At 42.8% G+C, this 25,123-nt stretch overlaps 2 protein-coding genes across 3 annotated transcripts in view; one reads left to right on the top strand and one right to left on the bottom strand.

Annotated features, from left to right (window-relative positions):
- The window catches only part of MRPL13 (mitochondrial ribosomal protein L13), a 30,562-nt gene extending 15,004 nt beyond the window's left edge, over positions 1-15,558 (bottom strand). Inside the window, exons 1-4 of the mRNA XM_028736224.2 lie at positions 15,425-15,558; positions 13,666-13,789; positions 11,473-11,566; positions 10,144-10,204 (exon numbers count right to left, since the gene is read on the bottom strand). Of these exons, the coding sequence (XP_028592057.2) occupies positions 10,144-10,204; positions 11,473-11,566; positions 13,666-13,789; positions 15,425-15,451 (306 nt within the window). The 5' untranslated portion in view covers positions 15,452-15,558. The remainder of the gene's footprint in view (positions 1-10,143; positions 10,205-11,472; positions 11,567-13,665; positions 13,790-15,424) is intronic.
- Positions 15,559-15,585: 27 nt separating this feature from the next.
- Positions 15,586-25,123, top strand: part of MTBP (MDM2 binding protein) — a 29,824-nt gene continuing 20,286 nt past the window's right edge. The window contains exons 1-10 of one of the 2 annotated variants that reach the window (XM_028736223.2): positions 15,586-15,714; positions 16,723-16,803; positions 17,351-17,424; positions 17,509-17,660; positions 19,284-19,342; positions 20,211-20,355; positions 20,959-21,073; positions 22,552-22,692; positions 23,262-23,356; positions 24,221-24,293. In XM_028736223.2, the coding sequence (XP_028592056.2) occupies positions 15,645-15,714; positions 16,723-16,803; positions 17,351-17,424; positions 17,509-17,660; positions 19,284-19,342; positions 20,211-20,355; positions 20,959-21,073; positions 22,552-22,692; positions 23,262-23,356; positions 24,221-24,293 (1,005 nt within the window). In that variant the 5' untranslated portion in view covers positions 15,586-15,644. Of the gene's footprint in view, positions 15,788-16,722; positions 16,804-17,350; positions 17,425-17,508; positions 17,661-19,283; positions 19,343-20,210; positions 20,356-20,958; positions 21,074-22,551; positions 22,693-23,261; positions 23,357-24,220; positions 24,294-25,123 lie in introns of both variants that reach the window. The other variant, XM_077932749.1, reaches the window with a different exon arrangement.

Raw genomic sequence — 25,123 nt, 5'->3', positions numbered from 1 at the left:
CCTTCACCGGACTACCCTTCAATATGTGGGGCAGGTGATGGCGCTACCTCCCCTCTTCCATCTACAGAACAATACCAATGCCTAACCGCCAATACCCAGAAAGTTGTGACAATTTGCTACGAGGTAGGCAAAAACCAAGTGGCTGATGCCAATTTGCCAAGTGGAAAAATTCCTACCAGGCCCCTCAATGGCGACCAACCAAGGTCCATAGCAAGGTCAAGGAACGAAAACCTTATAGGGCGGGAGGGTGGGAAAAGCAGGAACAGCTGGCAGGCGGCAAAGAGGGAGATCCCCGGCCGCGTCCTGCCTTAAATAGGGCAGGCCACACCCCCAGAGCCAGCCGATTGGCCGGCCAGGGAGTGACGTGGCCAGGAATCCCCCCAAACTGTGAAGCCCGCAACCCCACCTCCTCCGTAGGACGGAAGTGGCTCTGCCTTCAAAGAGGAAGAATCAGTCCTTTGTGATTCCTGTTGTATCGTCTTCCCCAGCCCACCTCATCACTGTTTGCAATGAATTGCTTGCATCTCCCCTAGCAGGCTCTCTTCCACAAATATTCCTGAAGGGAATGTTTACTATCGGAAATGACAAGAGCCTTCGTTATGGGATTCCCCCCATCGCTCTCGCCAGGTAGCTATGACACTCACATAGCTGCATTAAAAAATCCCTGCTAAACTATTGTTTCTTTCATGTTATTAAACATGCCTGGATTAAATGTGTGCCAAAATCTGTTTCTTAAATAAAGAAAACCTGCAGTGTCCCTATAGAATTTAAAAAAGTAGTGACTAGACATTCTGTTTTTGCGCCTACAATTCAAGTCCCAGTGATGCTCCTAGCTTTTGCATCCCAGTTTCTAACACTGGCCTTAACTAATCTGAGCTACAAAGCACTTTCAATTCTTCTCTCTCTCTTCCAATCCTGTTGGCACAACACACTAAGGATTGGACAGTTAATGGCTATTTCTGACTCTCCCCATTTGTTCATTATAAGTAAATGCTGACTATACTGTAAATATTTAGAGGTGAATGACAGATACATTTATCCAAATAATTCTTTCCAAATGTACAAGTGTATTTGGTTTCAGTTTTAAAAACAGAGCCTGCACCCCATGTAGCTACACACTCATAAATTCCCTTCCAAAATATAATATGTTGTGCCTCCCTTATCCGAATAATATTTTTAAAGTATCACATGTGAGCAATACACACACACACCTGGCTTCTTCTTTTTAAATGTAAGATTATTTTAGAATAATTTCAAGTTTTGATCTCTGTTTCTAGGAAGACAGCTTTGCCTACCTGAAGAACGGCAGAAGGACTGCAATTCTACCCATGTCTATTCTGAAGTAGCTCCCATTGAACTCAATTGTGCTTATTCCCTCTTAGTGACTGCAGCCTTAGACAGCACCACAAATCACACAAAACACAGTAATGTCTAGTTCATCTCACCTTGTATCCTATTATCATTATATGGAGTTGAACATATATAGTTCAAGTTATTTTGGGGGAGGAAGGGTGGGGTGTCAAATGAATAAATAATAATAATAAATAGGACACAAAACAAATTTAACTAGATATTAAAGGAGGGCAGAGACTGGTGGGGAATGCAGGACACATCTCCCAGTTTTAAGGTACTGTGTAGCTTTGTCTTTAAAGGCGGGCATTGAAGTCTATGAAAATTATTTGCTTAGCGATTTGTTCAAGATGAACAGGCCCATTAATAGCAAAGGTGAATAAGATCTATGGGCCAATATTCGTCTATACAAAGGAACAACAGCTTAGTGCTAACAACAACAACATCAGTCATCATGCTGGCCATCTGACCAGTTAAGAGACCCAGATATATAAGCTACGGGCCAAATGGCTCCTTAAACCAAGGTTATAGGCTCTAAATGGAATGTCTAGTTGCCATTTTGGGGCAAGATGGCTCTAAGGTCTTATTTTTCAAATGATGGACTGACTGTGATTGATTCTCTGTTAAACATCTGGTTAGTTCAGATCACAACCTTGAGCTAGGTTGAGAACTTTGAGAACTTAAAGAAGAAAAGTCCCTTGATCCAGGGACAGTCCACATAGATATTGGCCTATTCCAACCTCTTTTTCTTAATGGTGACAGCTCTTGCTCAGGCTGCACAGAAAAAAAAAAGCATTTTGGTTCCAAAAATTCATTCCAGTTGTGCAGATAAAATCTAACTGATAGAATTCTATAGGATGAGGTATTAGTCCAGATCCAATGATTCCCGGCATGCATCTCCAGATGGTGGAGATGTCAGGCCCATTCTGGCACCCAGGCATCTTCACTTGGACTCAAGCGGTCAAAAGTCAGGTGCAAAATACGCCTGGTGCCTGGCTAATTCCGAACACTGCATCTGACTGGGTTGTGCCAGCTCTGGGAGACTTCCAGCAAATAATAAAACCACAGTAAAACATCACACCTTAAAAACTTGACCCTAAAGAACTGTGTATGCCGATACGCTCCTTTGCATCAAAACTGGGAAGCCCTACAGACTTTACCCAAAGGGAAACTGTTATATAAAAGCAAACCTCAAAACAGAGGACTTCTAATTCTAGAACTGTGGCTGTACTGTGCCAACCTGTCAAAGGGTGTACTTAAAAAAAAAATTAAAAAAATTTGCAATTAGCAATGGAAGATCAGCTTACATGATCAAGATATGTGTGCAGCTTAGGTTGAAGAGTGCAAAATAAAGTGATGAAAAAAATAACCAACAAGTAATCGGAATTGTGAAAATCAGAACAGACATTAGTCATTGCAAAATGCTGATATATGTGTAATTTAATATCCTGTGTAAGGTATTTAATATAGGAACTAATCTAAAGTAACTTCCTCTGCAGTTAATAGTCACTACACAATTCTGGAATACAGTCAACAAAAGTAATTGGAAAACTCTGGAGGGAGAGGGAGAGAGGATCCTTTGCTTCAATTTTTTTTTTTTTTTTGCAGTGCATATCAATGTTAAACTTCAATTCCCAATAATCAAATATGCAGAAAAACTCATGATGAGTGCAAGTTCTATTACACTTGTCAAGATCTCTTGAGCAACACAATCCTCTGCCTTTTTAGTCAAAAATTACTGTTTCCAGTAAAGGTAAAGGTACCCCTGCCCATACGGGCCAGTCTTGACAGACTCTGGGGTTGTGCGCCCATCTCACTCTATAGGCCGGGGGCCAGCGCTGTCCGCAGACACTTCCGGGTCACATGGCCAGCGTGACAAGCTGCATCTGGAGAGCCAGCGCAGCACACGGAAACGCCGTTTACCTTCCAGCCAGTAAGCGGTCCCTATTTATCTACTTGCACCCGGAGGTGCTTTCGAACTGCTAGGTTGGCAGGTGCTGGGACCGAACGACGGGAGCGCACCCCGCCGCGGGGATTCGAACCGCCGACCTTTCGATCGGCAAGTCCTAGGCGCTGAGGCTTTAACCCACAGCGCCACCCGCGTCCCTGTTTCCAGTAGAGCTTACTTACTCCCAAGCAAGTGCATATGAGAACCATATGAAACCTATATTAATTGCTGGTGTTCCCACTCAGAACATGGTTTAGTTCCCCAGCTTTTCTAATGAACACCCCAGAATTGAAGTCCTTTAGATCCTTCAGCCCCTGTGTGCATAACACACTGAAAAATATTTTGCCCATTTTGTTTTAAAACGTCTATTTTTTATTTTATTTTTTACATAAACCTGCCTTCAGATTTGGAGTTAAGAACTCTTGGAGTGCATTATAATAAGAACTGCTATGTCGTTTTGCATCTGGAATTTCTTTCTTGTCAGGGCAGTTTCAACGGTTTTACGTCTAGGATTTGTTTACAGTAGAAACTACTATATTTTTCAGGTGCTTTTTTTGTGTGTGTGTGCATTAAATCCTGAATAAAAGCCACAAAAGATGCCATAAATGTTGGTTTTCAATAGACAGTTTACAAAGCCAGTAAGAGCAATGCAATCTGGAAGGAACGTAAAAGCCACAAGTCAAAAGCCAGAAACTTTCACTTCCAAGCTTCAAGTCGTCACGTGCTCCTCTTTCAAATACAACGGAGAGAGCTCTATACATTTTCACATATGCCGGCAGAGTGGTTTCACACAATTGCACCTCATATTACAGTTGGCTTAAAAAACCCACCTTGGCTAAATTAAGGGAGATTCAAGGTATTTTTCTTTTTTGTTCAAATCAGGCCCCTGGGGCGCTACCTTGAATCAGGGGGAAAGAGATTCAATCTTCGCCCTGTACTGCAAGGATCCCCAATACTACTCAAATTGCACCCCTGTATTCTGCCTTCATGTTTCTCGCTCTACAGTTTATAGCCGCTCTAGGGACATGGGTTCATTCCAGTCTCCTGATCCAACCTGAGCCACCCTCAAACAGTGGTGTAGCGTGGGGGGTGCAGGGGGGGGCCGGCCGCACCGGGCGCAACATCTGGGGTTAGGGCAAATCCACAGGTTAGGGGGCGCAAATCCACGGGTTAGGGGGCGCAAATTACTTGCCTTGCCCCGGGTGCTGACAACCCACGCTACGCCACTGCCCTCAAATACGCTAGGAGATTCAATCACAGAGTTTTCTCACGTAACATGCAGTTCGGCCCTCTTGATGACATGGTTTGGACTGGAGGGTCGTATTTATTTTAGAAATGCATACCCCTCACTCATCACCAGTGTGTTTCCCAGGTTGGCTTGCAAGCAAAAATGAAAACTATAATGCAGCTAATAAATATACTCCCATCAGTAAAACACAGAAAAACCACCACCAGAGATTTATGAACTCTCACTTACTTATAGCGGGAGGAGAACCTGGGAAGAGAGACTTTTCAGTTGCTTATATCCTCAGGACTCACTGTCAGCCCCAATAACATCAGAATGGCAACATCAGTTAATAAGGCAACATCCATTTCATCTTTAATTATTTGATTGTTGCTATCATGCTTTTTAGGGGACGCGGGTGGCGTTGTGGGTAAAAGCCTCAGCGCCTAGGGCTTGCCGATCGAAAGGTCGGCGGTTCGAATCCCCGCGGCGGGGTGCGCTCCCGCTGCTCGGTCCCAGCGCTTGCCAACCTAGCAGTTCGAAAGCACCCCCGGGTGCAAGTAGATAAATAGGGACCGCTTACCAGCGGGAAGGTAAACGGCGTTTCCGTGTGCGGCTCTGGCTAGCCAGATGCAGCTTGTCACGCTGGCCATGTGACCCGGAAAGTGTCTCCGGACAGTGCTGGCCCCTGGCCTCTTGAGTGAGATGGGCGCACAACCCCAGAGTCTGTCAAGACTGGCCCGTACGGGCAGGGGTACCTTTACCTTTTACCTTTATCATGCTCTTTAGCAACAAATTGCCACCTCTTTAAGTGAAACGTGCTCTCTGCTGGATCGTGGCACAACTTGTGAATAAGAGTTAGATGCATTAACCAAAGCAGAGAAAGATTTAAGTCACAAATGAATTTAACTCACGAATGAGATGTGGGCGTATGAATCCCTTTCTAAACCCATGCAGAGTTTGTCACCTTCTGCATAGTTTGTCACTGACCCAGGTTTGGAAGACCATAATTTCTGAATTCAGACATCATGGTAGACAGTAAACCACATGCAAAGGGAGTGAGGGGAAGAACCCTTTCTTAGTCCTCCAAATTATGGTGTGGGCCATTGTCAGGACAAAGCGGACACTAGCTGAGTCAACCAACTCTTGATTTCATTTGGTTCACATTCTTCAAAAAAGCAGTTCTGTAGTTCTTCAGTTTTGCATTTCTATTTACATGTGTCTTGGCCTGTATATAGGAATTAGCAGCTGAGAAGCATTATGGGGTGAGGAAGTCCAACTTGAAATCAGGGACTATCAGATGGGGAACCCCCTGACAGGACGTTGAGTCCTTGGGCTGCTAGTTGCTTATCCCTCTTCTAAAATATAATATAAAAACTCGACAGGGAAGAAAATGCAAAATGCTAACATTAAGCAGTTCCTGAAAACTTTGGACAAGCTCTCTAGTAAGGAACTAATAAAACTGCCAAACAGACAGCTGTGAAGAAAATATATAATATATATATAAAATTTAAAAATGTGTATATATAAATACACCCATATAATAGTTGGAAAGGCAGAGATCTGGAAGAAGTAACTAAACTTTCCAAGAAAATCTGGCCGACTCATTATTATTTGAAAAGACTTTGGTATAATGAAGCAAATTCAAGAAGAAAAATCTGGTTCAAAAATTGAATAATGCTGTTTGATTCCAGCACACAAACAGACACACACACACACACACACACACACACACACACACACTGGAAATAGTATGATACGATCTGTTAAGAGAGAGAGTGCATGGTATCAGCAAAAAGGAAAGGTGAAAAGAAAACCCAGTTATTGATGGAAGTCTTTGGATAAAATGTCATTCTTCTTTTAAATACGCTGGTGAGAACTGGTGTGCCATACTAGCTAATTGACTAATGGAAGCGTTAGAACCGAAAAGCTGCCTGCATCAGCCCTAAATAAAATGAATTGCCTGGAATGTGCTGCTGATGAATGAAAAGGAAGGTGCCTATCTAGTTTGGTATCTTCATTGATCAAAACCTTTGAGAATCACTGCCAGTCTTTTCCAGCTCTACCTAGAAATGTACTTCCACTATGCTATTGCCCTTCCCCATACATTTTCAGAGGTGTTTGAGTCATTGCTTTTGTAGTTAAAAGTTAGTCTCAGACTGGGAATCCTGCACATAGGAAACCTCACCTTCCCAGAGCTATAGGGAAAGAATAACGAAATGGGTGCACATTTAGGCACAGAGATTGTCTTACATAAACAGAAGAGATTTATCTTAGAGAAGAGAAATTAAAAGAAAAAATGGTATATAGCAAGGAGTATAATATAGGAACCATGCAGAGTTTCTCTGAAATACATAGAATTACAAGGGGGGGGGGGACACACATTATAGAGGATTAGGCTACTTTTCCACTTGTAAAAACTATACAGTTTTAAGCTAAATGGACTTGCATGCCAAATTTGATAGACCTTAGTTCCAACTGCCTTTTTTCTGGATTTCTTCTACAAAACAGTTTGACTTCTAAAGTAGAGCTGTGAAGCCGTGTGTTTTTTTCCAAGAAGGGAATTGCAATTATCGCATGACGGAATGTAAGTTATCTTTCCCCCACAATACCTTTTTCCAAATACATGAAGAAAAGCAATTTTTATGGGAGAACAACTGAAATAAGTGCACATTCATTCCCAAATGAATGGAGCTCTTTCAGAGACAAAACAAACTTCTTAAACAACACAGCTGATTACAGCTCTGATCCTTACACAATTTATTCCAAATTTTACTTTCAAAACTGATGCTACATTCTGCACTTTTAGGCAACTGCAGTATGCAGTGTGCCCCACTACCCAATGTCCTTTTCTCCAAAGCCCCTTTCACATCCATCTCCCTGCTTCATTTTCTTTTACTGGTCTACCAGCTGATCTTGCTCTTCCTTTCTATTTGCCCTGAGCTCTCTTTCTCCCAAACGTTCTGCTAATCAATGTACTCAGCTCTGAATACTGGGATAGAGGAAGACAAAACCAGAGCCCGTTCGATATTAAAAGCAGACCTTTTAATGATTTTTTTGGAACAAGGCTTTTCTCTACTTGTTCCTCTGTTAGTCTAGGCAAGTCTCTGCTGAAAAGTTATTAACTGGGATAGTCTATCACAGGGATGTCTAACCTGTCGACCGCAATTGACAGGTCAACCCTGCTGGTTGATATTAGTCGATTGCGGGCTCATTTTCCTCTGCGGGAAAAGAATACTCTTTCCTGTACAGTGGTACCTCGGGTTACATACGCTTCAGGTTACATACGCTTCAGGTTACACACTCCGCTAAGCCAGAAATAGTGCTTCAGGCTAAGAACTTTGCTTCAGGATAAGAACAGAAATCGGGCTCTGGCGGTGTGGCGGCAGCAGGAGGCCCCATTAGCTAAAGTGGTGCTTCAGGTTAAGAACAGTTTCAGGTTAAGTACGGACCTCTGGAACGAATTAAGTACTTAACCCGAGGTAACACTGTATTTGCACACGATTTCAAGAACGGAAGATGGTCCCCCCCCCCAAAAATAGGCAGAAGTATTTGCTGTTTCTCCTAAAAAACGGTCAATGACTTTGGCTTGCCTTCCTTAAAAAAAGGTCAACATCTTAGGTCCGTCCCCCCATGGGTAGATCACTACTAGTTTTTTTTTATCCGGGAGCAGATCGCAGTCTCTTGGGAATTGGACGTCCCTGGTCTATTACATTGCCTGGGTCCTGACATGATCTAAGGTGGGTTAGCAGCACAATTTTTCCATATCTAACTTTGAGGCATGTTAAGTTCTGCTGCCCTCAAGTGTTCACTGGCCAACAAGTGCAACTGACACAAAAAATAAAACTGAAAACCTATTTGTCACGAAAGGCTGATTTAGTCAAAGAATCTATCATTCATCTGTAAGAACCAAGTCGGTTTCTGAAAACTTTTATTTTAAACTGCATCATTATTACTACTGCTGCTGCTACGTGTCTTACCGTACTTTTCCGTGTATAAGACTATATTTAGCGGGGGGAAAGGCTCTGGAGTAAACTCTACACAAATCACTCAGACTCAATACACCAAGTACCCCAAAGAACAGGGACAGAACATGGCCCCTAACAAGTGTGATAAATATCAAGGATTTAAAGAGCTGGATTTAAGTTTTTTTAAAAAAATATTTATTAAGATGACTATGAAATTTCTCTTCAAAATAATTTGGCTAGCGCCACAGAATCTGAATAACAAGAGGAGGGAAGGCAGTTTGACAAGAGATAGAGAAGCTGTTCAACCACAGGGAACAGCATGGCAGAAGGCATGACAATGAGCTTTGGTGGTACAGAAACATTGAGAAAGGCCACATGGGAGAACAGAAAGTTAAGGTAAGGGGAGAGACTCCATCAGGCAAGGCCTCCTTCCACCTGCCTTGCTCTACCCTCTGCTTCTCAATGTGTATTGTATTGTTTTATGTACTGAGGCTTGTCGTTGTTTTATTGATTACAGTTTAGATATTATTGTAACTGTTGAGTGGATTTCTGTTTAACTATTATATGTTGATATTATTATTTTATACTATTCTAATGATTGTTGAATGTTACTTTTTTGATGTAGGCTGCCTATTTTAAAGTTATGTTTTATTATCACATTTTTGTATTGCATTAGATTGTTATAAGATGTACATTTTTTGTTTCTTCAGCTTATAAGCCGCCTTGAGTATTGTAAGATAGAAAGGCGGTATACAAATTAAAAATGATGAAATGATGATGATAAGAAGTTTGGTGTAGAGACTGAGAGCTGTAAAATGAGGACCAGAAAACTGACTGGGGCGGCTGCAGCTTTAGAAATGAAATAAACACATGGCATTTTGAATTGCATTGCATTGTGGGCACTTGCTGTATAGTGCCTGCAATGTAATTAACCACCCCCTCAGTCCCATATAATCTAGCCTCATAATGGCACTCCCCACCCCTGCCAAAAAGAGAGCTGATCATGGTGTGCATGGTTACCCAACAATTATTATGTCCAGTAGAGACACCACAGTTTTATCATTGTAATCTCATGCAGCAAGCCCCTTGACTGCAAAGATGTGACAGTCTCTAAATGATTGCATGGGAAGGCTCTCAATGCTGGGACCTGGCCACTGCTTCATGTGGGAGGCAAATGAGGCGCTGTGGGTTAAACCACAGAGCCTAGGACTTGCCAACCAGAAGGTTGGCGATTCGAATCCCCGCGACGGGGTGAGCTGCCATTGCTCGGTCCCTGCTCCTGCCAACCTAGCAGTTTGAAAGCACGTCAAAGTGCAAGTAGATAAATAGGTACCGCTCAGGCGGGAAGGTAAACGGCGTTTCCGTGCGCTGCTCTGGTTCGCCAGAAGCGGCTTAGTCATGCTGGCCACATGACCCAGAAACTGTACGCCAGCTCCCTCGGCCAATAAAGTGAGATGAGCGCCGCAACCCCAGAGTCGGCCACGACTGGACCTAATGGTCAGGGGTCCCTTCACCTTCACCTTTAGCCCTGAGATGAGAGCACATGCCACTGTGGCACTCTGCCTGCAATATGGTCCACTTGAAATGAAGGCAGAACATTGCATAGAGAAGTCATTTAGAGAGGCAGGACGAGAGAAAGCGTGCTCACTTACTGCAGTTGGGTCCCTTAGATGAAGCTGAGCTGCCGTCACCTGTTTGAAGCCACCAGGGTATCTAGAATACAAAACGACAGAATCAAGAAAACTCAGAAGCGTATCAATAATAAGAGAACAATAGCGAAGATTGCCATCTTGCAAATAAAAACATGCATTGCTTAACATAAGCTCGCTCACTAGAGAAATGCACTGTTTATGGTTTTATAAGTATTTTATTGATGTTGATTCATATCATCTCGTCATTTCACTGATATTTTCGGAACCAACCATATTCACGTGATTGATTTGTGTTAACTGTTTTCCATATTTCTAGTTACAGATAGGTAGTCGTGTTGGTCTGCCGTAGTCAAAAGAAAATAAAAAAAATTCCTTCCAGTAGCACCTTAGAGACCAACTAAGTTTGTTACTGGTATGAGCTTTTCGTGTTATTGGTATGAGCTTTTGGTTATCTGAAGAAGTGTGCATGCACACGAAAGCTCATACCAATAACAAACTTAGTTGGTCTCTAAGGTGCTACTGGAATTTTTTTATTTTTATTATTATTTTTATTAATATTCCATATTGAATTTTAAATGGCTGTATCCTGTCCTGGGACTTGCTGGTGAAGGGCAGATAAGAATAATATCAATAATTTGTATGTTATGTTATGAGAGTTCCAAGTTTGGAGCTGGAAAGGATGGCGGGGCTTGCTGGATTGGCCCTGTGTGCCTCAGCAATGCAGAGGCCAAACATCCCCTTGCCTGCTTCTGCGCTTTGGAGCTGGAGAGGCAATTGTCTCCATCCACTTCTGCAACTCCAAGGTTAGAAGGAAGGCTCAGACTTAGAATGGTTGCTAAAGGATGGAAGCACATTTGCTGTAGTGAGCAAAAATGTAGAACACCCTGTCACAGGGCTATTTGCTAAAATAAAACCCTTTACTATGGGAGTTGTACAAGCATTTCCAATAAATATTAGCATATCTTATGCTAAAAATACAAAGCTTCCCTTTTCCGACTTTCTACCAGTAACAACATTCAAAGCCATTTACAGTACAGTGGTACCTCGGATTAAGTACTTAATTCGTTCTGGAGGTCCGTTCTTAACCCGAAACTGTTCTTAACCTGAAGCACCACTTTAGCTAATGGGGCCTCCTGCTGCCGCTGTGCCGCCGGAGCACGATTTCTGTTCTCATCCTGAAGCAAAGTTCTTAACCTGAAGCACTATTTCTGGGTTAGCGGAGTCTGTAACCTGAAGTGTATGTAACCTGAGGTACCACTGTATATCCGTATTTTACCAACAGTACTGATTTGTTCCATGTTTTTAATCCTTAAGATCTTGAAAGCTTACCCAGTATGTGATGAATACACCTTCTGCTCCCATTTGTTGCCGGAAAAAGCAATGTGCCTTGTGTTTATTATGACAACATGATCTCCAAGGTCACCTAAAAAAAGAAAGAAAAATGTTCTCAGTTAAACAGGATCATCAGCAACCAAACTACTCCAGGTGTATAGCACAATTTCCTCCAGACAAACCATAAGCTGTAAACAAGGACAAGACACTAAGTCAAACCATAGCTTAATTCACAGCAATGCAGCAGCAGGACATGAGGAGGAGCACAGTAGTGATTACCTCCTCTTCAGGAGCCTGAAAACTTGTGTGCTCATGCTAAGCACGATTTGGCTTAGCATTATGTGCGAACTGAACCCATACCAAGGAACTATCTATGATCCTGTGCAATGTTGAGGTAAAAGGTAATGGTAAAGGTACCCCTGCCCGTACGGGCCAGTCATGACCGACTCTAGGGTTTGCTCATCTCGCTCTAGAGGCTGGGAGCCGGCGCTGTCCGAAGACACTTCCAGGTCACGTGGCCAGCATGACGAAGCTGCACTGGTGAGCCAGCACCAGAGCAGTGCACGGAAACGCCGTTTACCTTCCCGCTAAGTAAGCGGTCCCTTATTTATCTACTTGCACTTAGGGGTGCTTTCGAACTGCTAGGTGGGCAGAAGCTGGGACCGAACGGCGGGAGCTCACCCCGCCACGGGGATTCGAACCGCCGACCTTACGATCGGCAAGTCCTAGGCACTGAGATTTTACCCACAGTGCCATCCGCGTCCCAATGTTGAGGTAACACGCATCAAAAGCATTAGTTTTCATGGCATCCATTACAGTGGTACCTCAATCTAAGAACAGTCCTGTTAACGAACGATTCGGGCAATGCATTCACTCCACAAAACCAGAAGTAGGTGTTCCGGCTAGCAAACTTTGCCCTGGAAACCAAACGGTGAAAAGGCACTGGCGACAGGAGGCCTAATTAGGAAAAGCGTGCCTTGGTTTAAGAACGCTTTCGGCTTAAGAACGGACCTCCGGAACGAATTAAGTTTGTAAACGGAGGTACCACTGTACTGGCAAAGCTCATAAGTCATGCCCTCATTGGCTACAGAGGGGTGTGCAATGTGCAGTCAGCAAGCTACTCAATCTATGAAGTGTGCATTTGGCTTAGGTTTCAGTAGCAGCAGCATTTCAACTTTTTTTTAAGGAGAAGAGAACATGAGACCTGAGAGTAATTCTGCATTTGCTCTGCATCTATTCTCAGATCTACTACATACAAAATATATTCTGCTCATAAGTAACAGGTTATCCTACATCAAAATGGGTGTATTTCACGGATAAGTGGCTGGGATTCTTGCAAAGCATGCAGAATTAGAGGGGCCTTCATAAGATTCAGGAAAGTATTTAAGAAAGAAGGCATACCCGGGATCATTCAACACAGATTAATTATGCCTTAATAGTAAGGAGGGGACGCGGGTGGCGCTGTGGGTTAAACCACAGAGCCTAGGGCTTGCCGATCAGAAGGTCGGCGGTTCGAATCCCCATGATGGGGTGAGCTCCCGTTGCTCGGTCCCTGCTCCTGCCAACCTAGCAGTTCAAAAGCACATCAAAGTGCAAGTAGATAAATAAGTACCGTTCCGGCGGAAAAGTAAACAGCATTACCGTGCGCTGCTCTGGTTCACCAGAAGCGGCTTAGTCATGCTGGCCACATGACCCGGAAGCTGTACGCCGGCTCCCTTGGCCAGTAAAGTGAGATGAGCGCCGCAACCCCAGAGTCGGCCACGACTGGACCTAATGGCCAGGGGTCCCTTTACGTTTAATAGTAAAGAGATGTCATGCAATGTACTTATTTTGAAAATTTACATGCAGACTGCTAACTGAGAGGACTCCAGTTCAACAACAACAAAAGGGTCATGCAAAACTCAATTCATTCCACTCCAGCTTTAAACTGGGGTTTGTCAATGTGGTGCCCATAGGATCACTAGACCCCCTCTGATGCCTTCAGAGTCCACTCTTTGCCCTCCCTCTGAAATTAGGCTTGAAAGAATTCTATTGTACCCAACAGAACAGGTGACAGTGTTTGTGGTGCCCACAATTCCTCCAGCCTGAAAATGTGTTCATTGGCCCAAAAAGATTGTTGACCCCTGCTTTAAACAATAAAAACAAATCAGTGCTGATATAGCAAACATTTGAATCCCGAGCAGAACTCACTTAGTGCATGGTACACAGGCTTATGCTTCCCCTGAAGTCTGATGGCAGTGATGGCTGCAATTTTTCCTGGCGGTTGCATCTTCGCATCTATAAGATACCAGGCTCGAGCAAATGTGGCCCATTGCTGTAAAGGAATAATGGATCGTGGTTAGCATATAGAAATATTATTATTCCTAGTAGACAAAAATATATGTGTTCATCTCAGTGAGCCATCCCCAGCGCACATTCCTTGATCCACATGACATTAAGAACTGTGGTTTGTCAATTAGGACTGGTTGCATTAAAAGAAAATGCAACACCAACGTGCCTAAAGAGACATTTTTGCTGCCCTGGGACACAGAAGATGGTCAACAATGAGAGATTCCAACATGTAGTTGGAAAGCAACAGTGGCATCCATGCCATAATTTCTCCAGGTTTTTTTTTATTTTTACCTCAATCCTATGCAGTATAGGTGCACCAACATAACTGAAAATAATAGGCTTAAGTGCACCTAAGTCTGCATAGACCGCACACACCTACTTGGGAGTAAGTCCGCTTATAGTCAGTGGGAATCAGTTCAAAGTAAGCATGCATCAGGCTGAAGCCATATTTTAAAAAGTCATTCAGAAGTTGACATTCAGAACAAATTCAGATGTAAAGAACAACATTACAGTATAATAAAAATGAAGTTCTGTAGCACATTAATGCATCTGGTATATGCCATAATTAGAGTTCCTAACATAACCCTCAATTAATGGGTTAAGCGGGGGGGGGGGTGTCACACACCACCTGTCACATGGAAATGTGCGTAACAAGACTCAGAGGCAATTTCCCTTTAAAGTTGTGGCTCTTCAGATTTTCTCTAATTCCGCAACACTCAACAGCCCAGCCAGCATAGTCAATGGTCATGGTAGTTGTAGTCCAGCAAAAAAATCTGGAGGGTCAACAGCGCCCAGCCTACAGGAAGTCCGCAAGCAGGACCCAACTTGTGACTCCCCAGCATACTGCCTCTGACAGTGGAGGGCAGCACATAACCATCTTGGTTGAAACAGGCAAGAGAAGGAACAAGTCCCTTGTCCTTTCCTGGTCACTTTTCTGGGGAGTCTACGCAAGGAGGTGCCCCTGAAAGGCTACTCTTCTGGGAAGAGAAGAAAACCAATAAGCATTGCGTTTTTACACCCAGAAGGAAATGGGGAGACACTGTTATATGACACCCCGACCTCAATGCTGGAGGCAGAACATGGTTTTACCTAAAGAGCTTGGGCTTGCGATTTATACAACCGAGCAATCACACGTTCCCACTAAATATATATGAGTTTATTTGGTAACGTTCATGGATTATCTGACATATCTGGTACCAAATAAAAACCTTGCGTTCCACTATTTTGCATCACCTTTTCTGCTCTAAGCATTTATTATTATTATTATTATTATTAACGTTGTGATCTCAGGAGGAAGGGTGGTACAGTATAACAATTCAGTTAATAGCAATAATAATAACCATGTGACTTTATTCTTAACGACAACATCAACACATTTCCGCTACGGTTACGGATCCCTTTACCCCCCCCCCCCAGCTGCCCGATTTAAAACGGAAGACACATTTGCAACGCGCCGAGTCCCCCCAGACCTTTTGCAATACATTAAGGGCAACCCCCCCCCTTAAAGAATGCGGATTCACTCCGGATTAAGGCGCGCAGCCAGCCCGGCCCGGCCCGGGACTCCAGCAGCCCTGCGTGGTGCCTTTCCGAGGGGAAGGCCGGGGCCCCCTCTTGGTACCTGCGCGGCCTTGGTGAAGCTGGCCATGGCGGCTCCCGGAGGCTGAGGCCTCGCCGTCCAAGGAGCCTCTCTTGCCGGCCGCCAGCGGAAGGAGGGCGGCGTGCGGCGGCCGAGTCCTGTAGCTCCTCCTCGGGAAGCGGAAGCGGCGGCGGCGGCGAGGCGGGAGCGCCGCCGAGGGAGAGGCGGAGGCGGGAAGCGGGCGCCCGGCGACGGGGCCCTGATGGACCGCCACCTCCTCTTCGTGAGCTGGCGAGGCCGGCGAGGGGAGGCCGGAGCCGAAGGCCGCCCAGGTGCGCGCTTTCTTCCCGTGTGAAGCTCGCTGGCTTATGCCAGGTTTCGTTCACGTGTGCGCGTGTGAACGCCGTGTGTGTAATCACAGGTTTAATTCACGTGTATGCATGTGAATGTCGTGTGTTTATTCCAGGTTTAATTCACGTGTACACGTGTGAATGTCGTGTTTATCACAGGTTTAATTCACGTGTATGCATGTGAATGTCGTGTGTTTCTTGCAGGTTTGATACGTGTGTGAATGTCGTGTGTTTATTGCAGGTTTCATTCACGTGTACACGTGTGAATGTCATGTGTTTCTTGCAGGTTTCATTCACGTGTACACATGTGGACCTCGTTTGCTTATTGTCGCCCTCCCATGTCGGCATGTGAACCTCATTTGCTTATTGCAGTATCATTCATGTGCATGTGTGTGAACTTTGTGGGTTTTTTGCAGGTTTAATTCACATGTACAGTGTGAACTTATTTATTGCTGGTTCAATTCAGGTGTACAGTGTGAATCTCATTTGCTTATTGTTGGTTTAATTCATGTGTATGTTTGTGAACCTTATTGGTTAATTGCAAGTTTCATTCACATGTATGTGTGTAAACTTCGTGTGTCTATTGCAAATTTAATAAACGCGTACACATGTGAACCTCGTTTGCTTATTGTTGCTCTCCCATGCTGGCATATGAACCTTGTTTTCTTATTGCAGTATCATTCACATTTATGTGTGAATCTTGTGTGTTTATTGCTGGTTTAATTCATGTGTATGCATGTGGACTTTCTTGGTTTATTGCAAATTTCATTCACGTGTATGCGTGTGAATGTCATGTTTATTGCAGATTTCATTTATGTGTATGCATGTGAACCTCATTTGCTTATTGTCATCCTGGTTCATAGCTATATACTAGAGATATTTTGGCATGCATGGTACTGTAAATTTAAGGAATGCTTAATAAGGATGGAATGTGGATTCTTGTGTTCCTATGATGCTTCTTGCACATAAACTAAAATTCATATTTTGCAGGTTTGACTGCTGAAAGTATTTATAACTTACTAGAAACAAACTGCAGTACCTCACTAAACACAAAAGTTGAAGATTTCCCAGGTAAGTGAAACAGAAAATATTAGCATATGCCATGTTTTCAGACATTGGGGACTCGCAGGGGATGGGTAGGTCCAACCTGTGTTGCTTGTGAACCTCCCAGAAGCATCTGACTTGCTACTGTTGAGAACAGAAAAATATCTATAAATTTTAAACGTTTTCAGGTCTGTGCTTGAGATGCCAGTTACGGTAATTTATAAAGTCACAGCAGTCATTTATTGAGGGCCTCACAGATTTAGTTAACTGTATATGGCCACTAGAAAACAAGGGAAAACAGCAGCAACTAGCAAACCTTTTTCATGCAAGAGCTGGGGTGATGGGGAGAAAAGAGAGGATAATTAATAATGTAAAAAAAAAGACAATTGTTTACAGTAATATTTTGCATTTTGTTATTTAGTGTATATTTTTTGACAGAGCATCTTGCAGTTCTTGAGTCAGCCTTTGCAGTCCATTAAACATATCTGAAGAAGGAAATAGGGTTTGGATACAAGCTACTAATACCCTTTCTTTCTTTCTTTCTTTCTTTCTTTCTTTTCCTTCCTTTCTTTAGCATGTTCACTTGTTGGGACTCCAGGTGTGAAGGGATGGTATTTTGCAATTCAGTCAATATGTGGGTTTTCTCAGGTGAGTTAGCACAAGTTGCATCATTATCTACAATGTTAATATAACTTGGCCCGACCCTTACGGAATTTCCTTTTGATTGGATAGTTTTGCAGTTGTGACTGGGAGGACATCAATTTTGACCTGGAGGCGGATGAAAGCAAAATCTCTATTCAAAGAAATATCGAAGCGTGCCTTGGTGATTTTCAAAGTTTTGAGGACGACGACAGTAATAGCCGGGAATCCCTATCTCTGATTGAGTAAGCTGATTCAATATTTGATAATACACCCAAATAGTACAGTTTCAGAACCAGAAAACCTAGGCTGCAAACCAGAAAACCATGGGAATCATTGACTTTAGTAGGGTTGGACATAATTCACCTGGGAAGTCTGCAGTGGAGCACAACATCCTAGGTAGGAGGCCATGCAAAGGTGAGGGGAAGTAGTTTTATTGCCGCTGTACAAAAATGAAGCTGGGATACATACCAGGGAAGAACAAGGGCAAGATAGCTTGTCTTAGGTTGCTGTTAGCTGAGTGAGAATGGTGAAATAGCCAGGCTGAGGTCAGAAGGCCTGTGTGCATTTTATAACTTTATTTTCAACCAAATGAGTCCCTCAAGATAATTTGCAGGAAGCATAAGCAGTGAGACAATACAGGCACACCAGTTTTACAACGCAATTGTGATACGGAAGCAGTTATAAAGAGGGCATGCCTTTTGAGAACTTGGCTAGCTTCTTCGGTTGTCAGAACACGTGAAATGCATTCATGGGCTGTGAAAGCATGATTATGTTAGGCTGTTATGAGGCTGCATACAACAGCAGGCTTGGCCTTGTAAGCCTGGCAGTTTCTTGGAGAGGTTTTGACTAGTTGAATGTTAAAACATTATTTATTTCAGATCTAAATGGTGCATGGCAGGTGTTGTGAATTTTACAAGAAAACTCTAAATGCCAACACAAGGGGGAGCCAGTGTGTTGATCACTGAAACATGTCAAACAGAAGTTGCTTCATCTCTTTAGCCTGAAATTCTAAACGTACATACTTATGAATAAACCCAATTGAACTCAGTTAGGCTTGTTCTGAATAAACGTACATAGGGTTGTGTTATAAGTAGCAAAACAGTGTTAGTAAATGACTTGTTAGAGGGACATTTTTAGAGTTTGACTTGGCATATGACTTCTCTAACAAGCAGTGAATATTTTTTTTTAAACATAAAATTTAAATCATGGGTAGGCAAATTAAGGCTCGGGGGCCGCATCCGGCCCAATTGCCTTCTAAATCCGGCCCGCAGACGGTCTGGGAATCAGCGTGTTTTTACATGAGTAGAATGTGTCTTTTTATTTCAAATGCATCTCTGGGTTATTTGTGGGGCCTGCCTGGTGTTTTTACATGAGTAGAATGTGTGCTTTTATTTAAAATGCATCTCTGGGTTATTTGTGGGGCATAGGAATTCGCCCATTTTTTCCCCTTCAAAATATATCCGGCCCGCCACAAGGTCTGAGGGACAGTGGACCGGCCCCCTGCTGAAAAAGTTTGCTGACCCCTGATTTAAATCATCCTAGTGTGGATGTTTTCATAGGTTCTTTATGGCCTCCCTAACCCATGGGACTCCTCAAGAGTCTCCTCCAGCACCATAATTCAAAAGCATCAATTCTTCGGCGATCAGCCTTCTTTATGGTCCAGCTCTCACTTCCATTGGTACCAGACATCATTCCATTGGTACCAGACATCAAATAAGAAGCGAGCCTACTCATCTGTTTCACTCACTGAAGACATGTTGATACTTTGCAGTTCAAATATGTGGATTGCATAATGCTTGGAATATTTTAAAGCATTTTATTCTTGAAAGATGATAGCTTATTTATTTTCAATGTTTGTGTTTCAGTCTCTATGAAGAGTCTGCAGAGAGTATACATCTGTTAGCAGATAAGCTTCCTGCTCCTGGTAATCTTTTTTTAATAATCAAATCTTTTCCCCTGAAATACCTTTTTTAAATGCATTTGGGGTATAACAGATCTATTCCAATTTTTTTTTGTATGGTGATCCTTATTCAAGTAAGCATGCATGTTGTCTCTCCTGTACATAATCCTCTCATATTTGGCAAGTAGTTTTGCATTACTAGAAAGTTTGATACTGTCACCAGCTGGTGTTGTGCTTTTGCTTGTGTATTTCCAGCATTCATAGTCTGGGAGCAAAATGGCAATAGGTTTCTGCAGCAAAGCAGTTTGCTAGAAATACAGTATGGCAAAATTTAGTTTTTTAAAAAACTTAAAGGTGATCAGGAATCAAAATGGAAAGAAGTCAACACTTTATCTGTGGCTACTGTGATAGACTTGCAAATGGACTTGGAAGATGATGTTGCTTTCTGCAAACAGAGCTGAACAGTATTTATTTAGCCATTTTTATATCACAGAGTTATCTGTGCCTTCCAGGGCATATTTACAGATCTGTGTTAGAGGAATGAAAGGGGGGGGGTCATGAAGTAAGAAGATTGATATACAGTGGAAGGAAAATTGGAACTGCAAAGATATCAAGAAGCTTAAATGCAGCTTTTTCTGGGGTTATCTGTAGAAGATGGAGAATAGCAGTGAAGGTGTGATGTCTAAGTTAGGTTGCGTCTCTTAAAGCATCTTGCTAAATTTGAGTGTTCTGCAACCAGATGTTTGAGAAATGCTGCAAACAAGCCTATAAATTTTGACAAACTTCTTGTTAATAGCTTTTGGGGGATAAAATGGCTTTACCTTATCTTGTGCTTAATAGTGAGGGGTTTTGCTGTACATGTGTGTTTTATCTATTGAAATTGCTTCTACAGGAAGGACAATGGTTGATGTCATATTGCATTCTTCAGAAAGAGATGCCCCTAGATTAAAAGATTGCTTACCTGCCATTGGTGCCTTGAAACACCTGAGAGAATGGCATGGAGCAAAAATAACTATTGTAGCAAGTGAAAGCAAAATGTGAGTAGTGCTATTTAAACTAGAGAACTAATTTTAGTGTTTGTGTCACTTTGTGTAAAAATATTTAAACGTCTCAGTTCATAAATTGTAATATTTTGCCAGGCACCCTTATAAACAAAATGTAAGTTTGCACTTAAAGAGGAAACAAGAGCAGCACAACTCCAAAACGTTGACTAAAGCTTTGCATTGTATCTTTCTGGTAGATTTCTTCTCTGCCCTGATTTATGTTGAAATTGTATACGGGGTTTGAAGTTTTTCTGGCAATAATGAATCGTGTTCTCAGGTGTCAAAGTGAACTTGTTATGCCCATCAACCTGCCTTTTGATTTCCTAGGGGGTTAGGAAGTCTTGAGCTAGACACCTGAATGCTAAGGGAGACTTGTGAGACCACTGAATTTGAATTATAAGATCAATGAGTGACTTTGGTTAAATGAAGGCATATAGATAATGCCCGCAACTACTAAGATATATTACTTTTACAAAAGATAAAGCAGTACTGGGCTGATAGCTGGTGTTGTACCGTTGTCTTAAACACTGAAGTTGTAAAGATTTAAAGACTTGAGTAAAGAACGCACAACTCACTCATGTTTTCTTTCTCCAACAGTTGGCAGAAAATCGCATGCTATCTTTCTGCAGATATTGTGGCTCCCGAGAATCTAAAAAACAGCATTGATTCCAGAGACTTGTGGAGAGGAAAGATTCAGATATGGGAGCGAAAGGTATCGGTGTGAAACCCTCCGTGGGTGCATGTTGACTCAACCTGTATCAAACTAATGAAAAATGCATGCTAAGTTCGTACACGGAAAGGCTTCAAAGCTCTTGATTGAATTTAGTGAATCATAGAAAAACTGTGTTGCTTTAAGCATAGTGATCAAGGTGTGTGTGACTGAAACAGCCTGGTATTCTGGTTTGGGTGGGCAGCTTGCAGATTTGAGATAGCAACCCAAGCATGCTAACTCTGGATGTCCTTGATCGTTCAGATGAGCTGCAAACCCAGAAAATGTTTTCCCCCCAGTTGTCAAATTGCTTCACTGGCAGAGCCCACAAAGCCCGGTGCCAGATAGGACAAAGGAAGATGATAGGGCTATCCGACGATGGCATGCTTCAAGTTCCCTGCCAGATAAACCTCATTTAAGCACCATCAGTCACTACAAGCGCAGTGTGCAGATCCCAAATCCGCATGTACAGCCGTACCTTGGAAGTCGGACGGAATCCGTTCCGGAAGTCCGTTCAACTTCCAAAACGTTCGAAAACCACATTGTGACTTCTGATTGGCTGCAGGAAGCTCCTGCAGCCAATCAGAAGCCACAGAAGCCCCGTCGGACGTTTGGGTTCCAAAAGAACGTTTGCACACCGGAACAATCACTGCAGCGTTCGGGAGCCAAAATGTCCAAGTTCCAGGGCATTTGGGGTCCAAGTTACAACTGTATATCCACCTTGGATGGTGAAGATACCAACACAGAGGGACAGAGAAGCGAAGGCGATAGAAAAGCATCTAAACAGTAAAGAGGCATGAGGCACACAAAGGAGGCAGGACTCCCACTTCCTGTTGTGCACATGCCTTCCTCTCTTCTTACCACAGCAGGAGATTTTGAGTTGGGGTGAGGAATAATACTTGTGCGTTTAAAGAAGCATTAGGTCCAGCGCCGAGGGCCTTCTGGCGGTTCCCTCACTGCGAGAAGTGAAGTTACAGAGAACCAGGCAGAGGGCCTTCTTGGTAGTGGCACCCGCCCTGTGGAACGCCCTCCCACCAGATGTCAAGGAAATAAACAACTATCTGACTTTTAGAAGACATCTGAAGGCAGCCCTGTTTAGGGAGGTTTTTAATGCTTGAAGTTTTAGTCTGTTTTTAATGTTCTGTTGAAAGCCACCTGGTAGGGTAGAAATAATTTATTATTCTATTCTATTCTATTCTATTCTATTCTATTCTATTATTATATTATTATTGTCAGCATTCAGAAAGAAGGGCAGGGGGTATAGGTGGGACCAGCTTATCTGAGCACACAAGCAAGAAAAAAGCTTTTGAAAGTGTTTTTTTAAAAAATAAAAAAAAAATCCAGTAATGCATTGTTTTTAATTCCATTCGTTGTGTTTTCTTTTTTCACCTTAAGTGTTTTTGACTTATTTAAAAAGAAACAAATGCAACTCCTACTATAGACTTTTTTGCACTTACATTTTTCTTTTTTGTTTTCTTCAGTTTGGATCTGAAATTACTTTTCCAGACTTCTGTATAAAAGGCACTGCATCAGGAAGGCAGCTCGGCACCTCGGCTTTAAGTTCTTACTTTACTGCCGATGAAACTGGACGTAGGCAGAATACTAATGCTTGTTTGTCGGAGGTAAAGCCTGTGTTTTACGTGTCTTTGAAACGGCACTTCTCCTCTTTAGGAATCAATAGTGGCTAAATCTAGGCAATAGGCATGCGGTAAAATTGAAGATTTGTTTTAAGGAGACTGGAAAACATTCACAGGCAAAAATGAAAGAGAATATTTGAAAATCTGGCTGCAGGTTCTCTCTGTGCTGAAAAGGGGGAAAAGATCACACTTACCTAATCACATGAAAAGTAGGGAAGAGAAATGCAAGTAAATGTAGCAACATGTGTTTAAAGCATGGCTGCTGTTGGGGATTAAAAAAAATGAGGATTATTTTTGGTCAAGAAATTCAGTTGAGCCTAGGTTGTGCTCATCGTGGTTGATTTTCCTTTCCATTACCTTGTGACTTGGCCGTTTCAGAGGCTATTTTAACTACGGGGCTTTTTGACTGTGCAAGAGAAAAGGAAGTACAGAATCCTCTATGTGCTGTTTTTTAAAAAAATATTCTTGCCATAAACATATAGAATCATCTCATTTAGAGGTATTGGTGGTATATGTGTTTGCCTAATAACCCTTTCATCTTAATTTCTTCTTAGGTTTTCCATTATTATTGCCCTGCATTGAAATTTGTACAGATAGTGGTGCTGTCACATCTGCCTTCATCTTTAGTGTCGGGTCTTCAGTTTGAGCTGTATCCTTTTGTTACCAGACTCATTTTGCGCGATTTAGATGCTTTGAGTGCATGTAGAGCAGGCACATCCAAAGTCTATTTCGGGGGGGCCTAATCTGGCCCGTCGGTCGGTTTAATTCGGCAGTTTTATTTCCTTGGGTAAAATCCTAAAAAAACCTCAACAACTTCAATCCTTAAAAAAAAGGTTAACAACTTTGGTTGGCCCCCACGGCCCTTTACTTCCTCAAATCTGGCCCTCTTTGAAAAAAGTTTGGACACCACTGATGTAGAGCATGAGACCCTTGTATCTCAGGGTGGTGGGTTTGAGCCACACGTTGGGCATTGCAGGTAGTTGGAGGAGATGACCCTCGTTGGTCCCTTCCAACTCTACAATTCTGTAATTCTGTGAAGAAATGTGTCAGGGAACTGCTATCAGCTCAGAGGCGGAAGGGCAGATGTGTTACAGGGAGCCTCCGAAGATCTTGCGAAGCAGTTCTTCCTCTGGTGGGGAGGGAAGCCCCACCTCCACTGGGGAGGGGGTGCTGGAATCAGAAGATGCTAGGGAGAGCCTCAACACCGAGCCTGAGCAAACCGGAGGGGAGGCAAGTCCCCCTTTGCCAGCGCCCATTCTGTGCAGTAGTCTTCGGTGCAGAGAGGGGAGGAGAAGGATGGGGGTCACATGGCTGTTATGCTGGGGAAGGCATAAGTACCACCCACTCCCAGATTCTGCTATCAACTGAGCAGACATGGACTTGCGACGCTCTGCACTGTAAAATAGTTTGTACAGATCATAAAACCTGAAAAAGACAGGTTGTAGTCTTGCCTGTTTGCTCTAGAGCAACCACACCAGCACCTGACAAAATGGCTCTTTAACTCTCTGTGTAGGAGCTTGGCAAGAACTGATGTTGAAGAGAAATCTCTGCTATTTTGGAATCAGATTTCTTCTCTGCGTGGAAAGGTATCTTGTCTCTTGCAGTGTTTTTTTTTCTGGGGGGGGGGGACGCATACCCCTAAACATTTTGTGAATCAAAGTTTGGCCTCATTGTGGGGCAGTATTTCAATATGAGTAGGAAAATAAGAGTACCCCTAAACATTTTTTTAAAGAGAAAAAAAGCACTGGTCTCTTTGGAAAATCAAGTATAATGTTAAGTTTTATATGTACACTGGTCTCTGGTGTGTCACCTTATTTCTCGGGTAAATATGAGTAATGAGCACATTAGCTTAAATACAAATAAGCATAGTTTCCATCTGGGGTAGAGAGTTTCTTGGAAAGATAGCAAGTGCTTTGCTTTGCAGCACAGTAGTATCTGAGGACTATTCACAAACCTTCTAAGTATAAATTATATATTTAACACAGTGTTTCTCAACCTTTGGTTTCCAGCTATTGTTGGACTACAAAACCCATGATCCCTAGCTAGTGGACAGAGGACAGAGATAATGGGAGTTGTAGTCCAACAACAGCTTTGCGACTCAAGGTTGAGAAGCATTGATTTAATGAATGTAACTCTAAACTATTGCCAGCAAGCCAAAGCTCACAAACCATGGTTTGATCCTGGCATGGTTAAATGAACCATCGTTTAACCATGGTTTCCATGAATTCAGTTAGAACGGGTTGCTAAAGTGAAAATGAAAGCTTCCCCACTTCTCACAGCTATAGCAGAGGTGAGAGAGAGAGCGCATGAGCCCATGGCTCCTTTAGGCTCCCTCAGATAATACTCAACAGTAGTTTAGTGTTTTTACTGGAAACACACATCCTTTCTAAATTACAAGCCATATGCCTAGGGTTGT

This window comes from Podarcis muralis, chromosome 8 (genome assembly GCF_964188315.1).
Source record: "Podarcis muralis chromosome 8, rPodMur119.hap1.1, whole genome shotgun sequence".
In the NCBI taxonomy this organism is placed as follows: domain Eukaryota; kingdom Metazoa; phylum Chordata; class Lepidosauria; order Squamata; family Lacertidae; genus Podarcis; species Podarcis muralis.
This window is presented reverse-complemented; position numbering and strand designations above follow the sequence as displayed.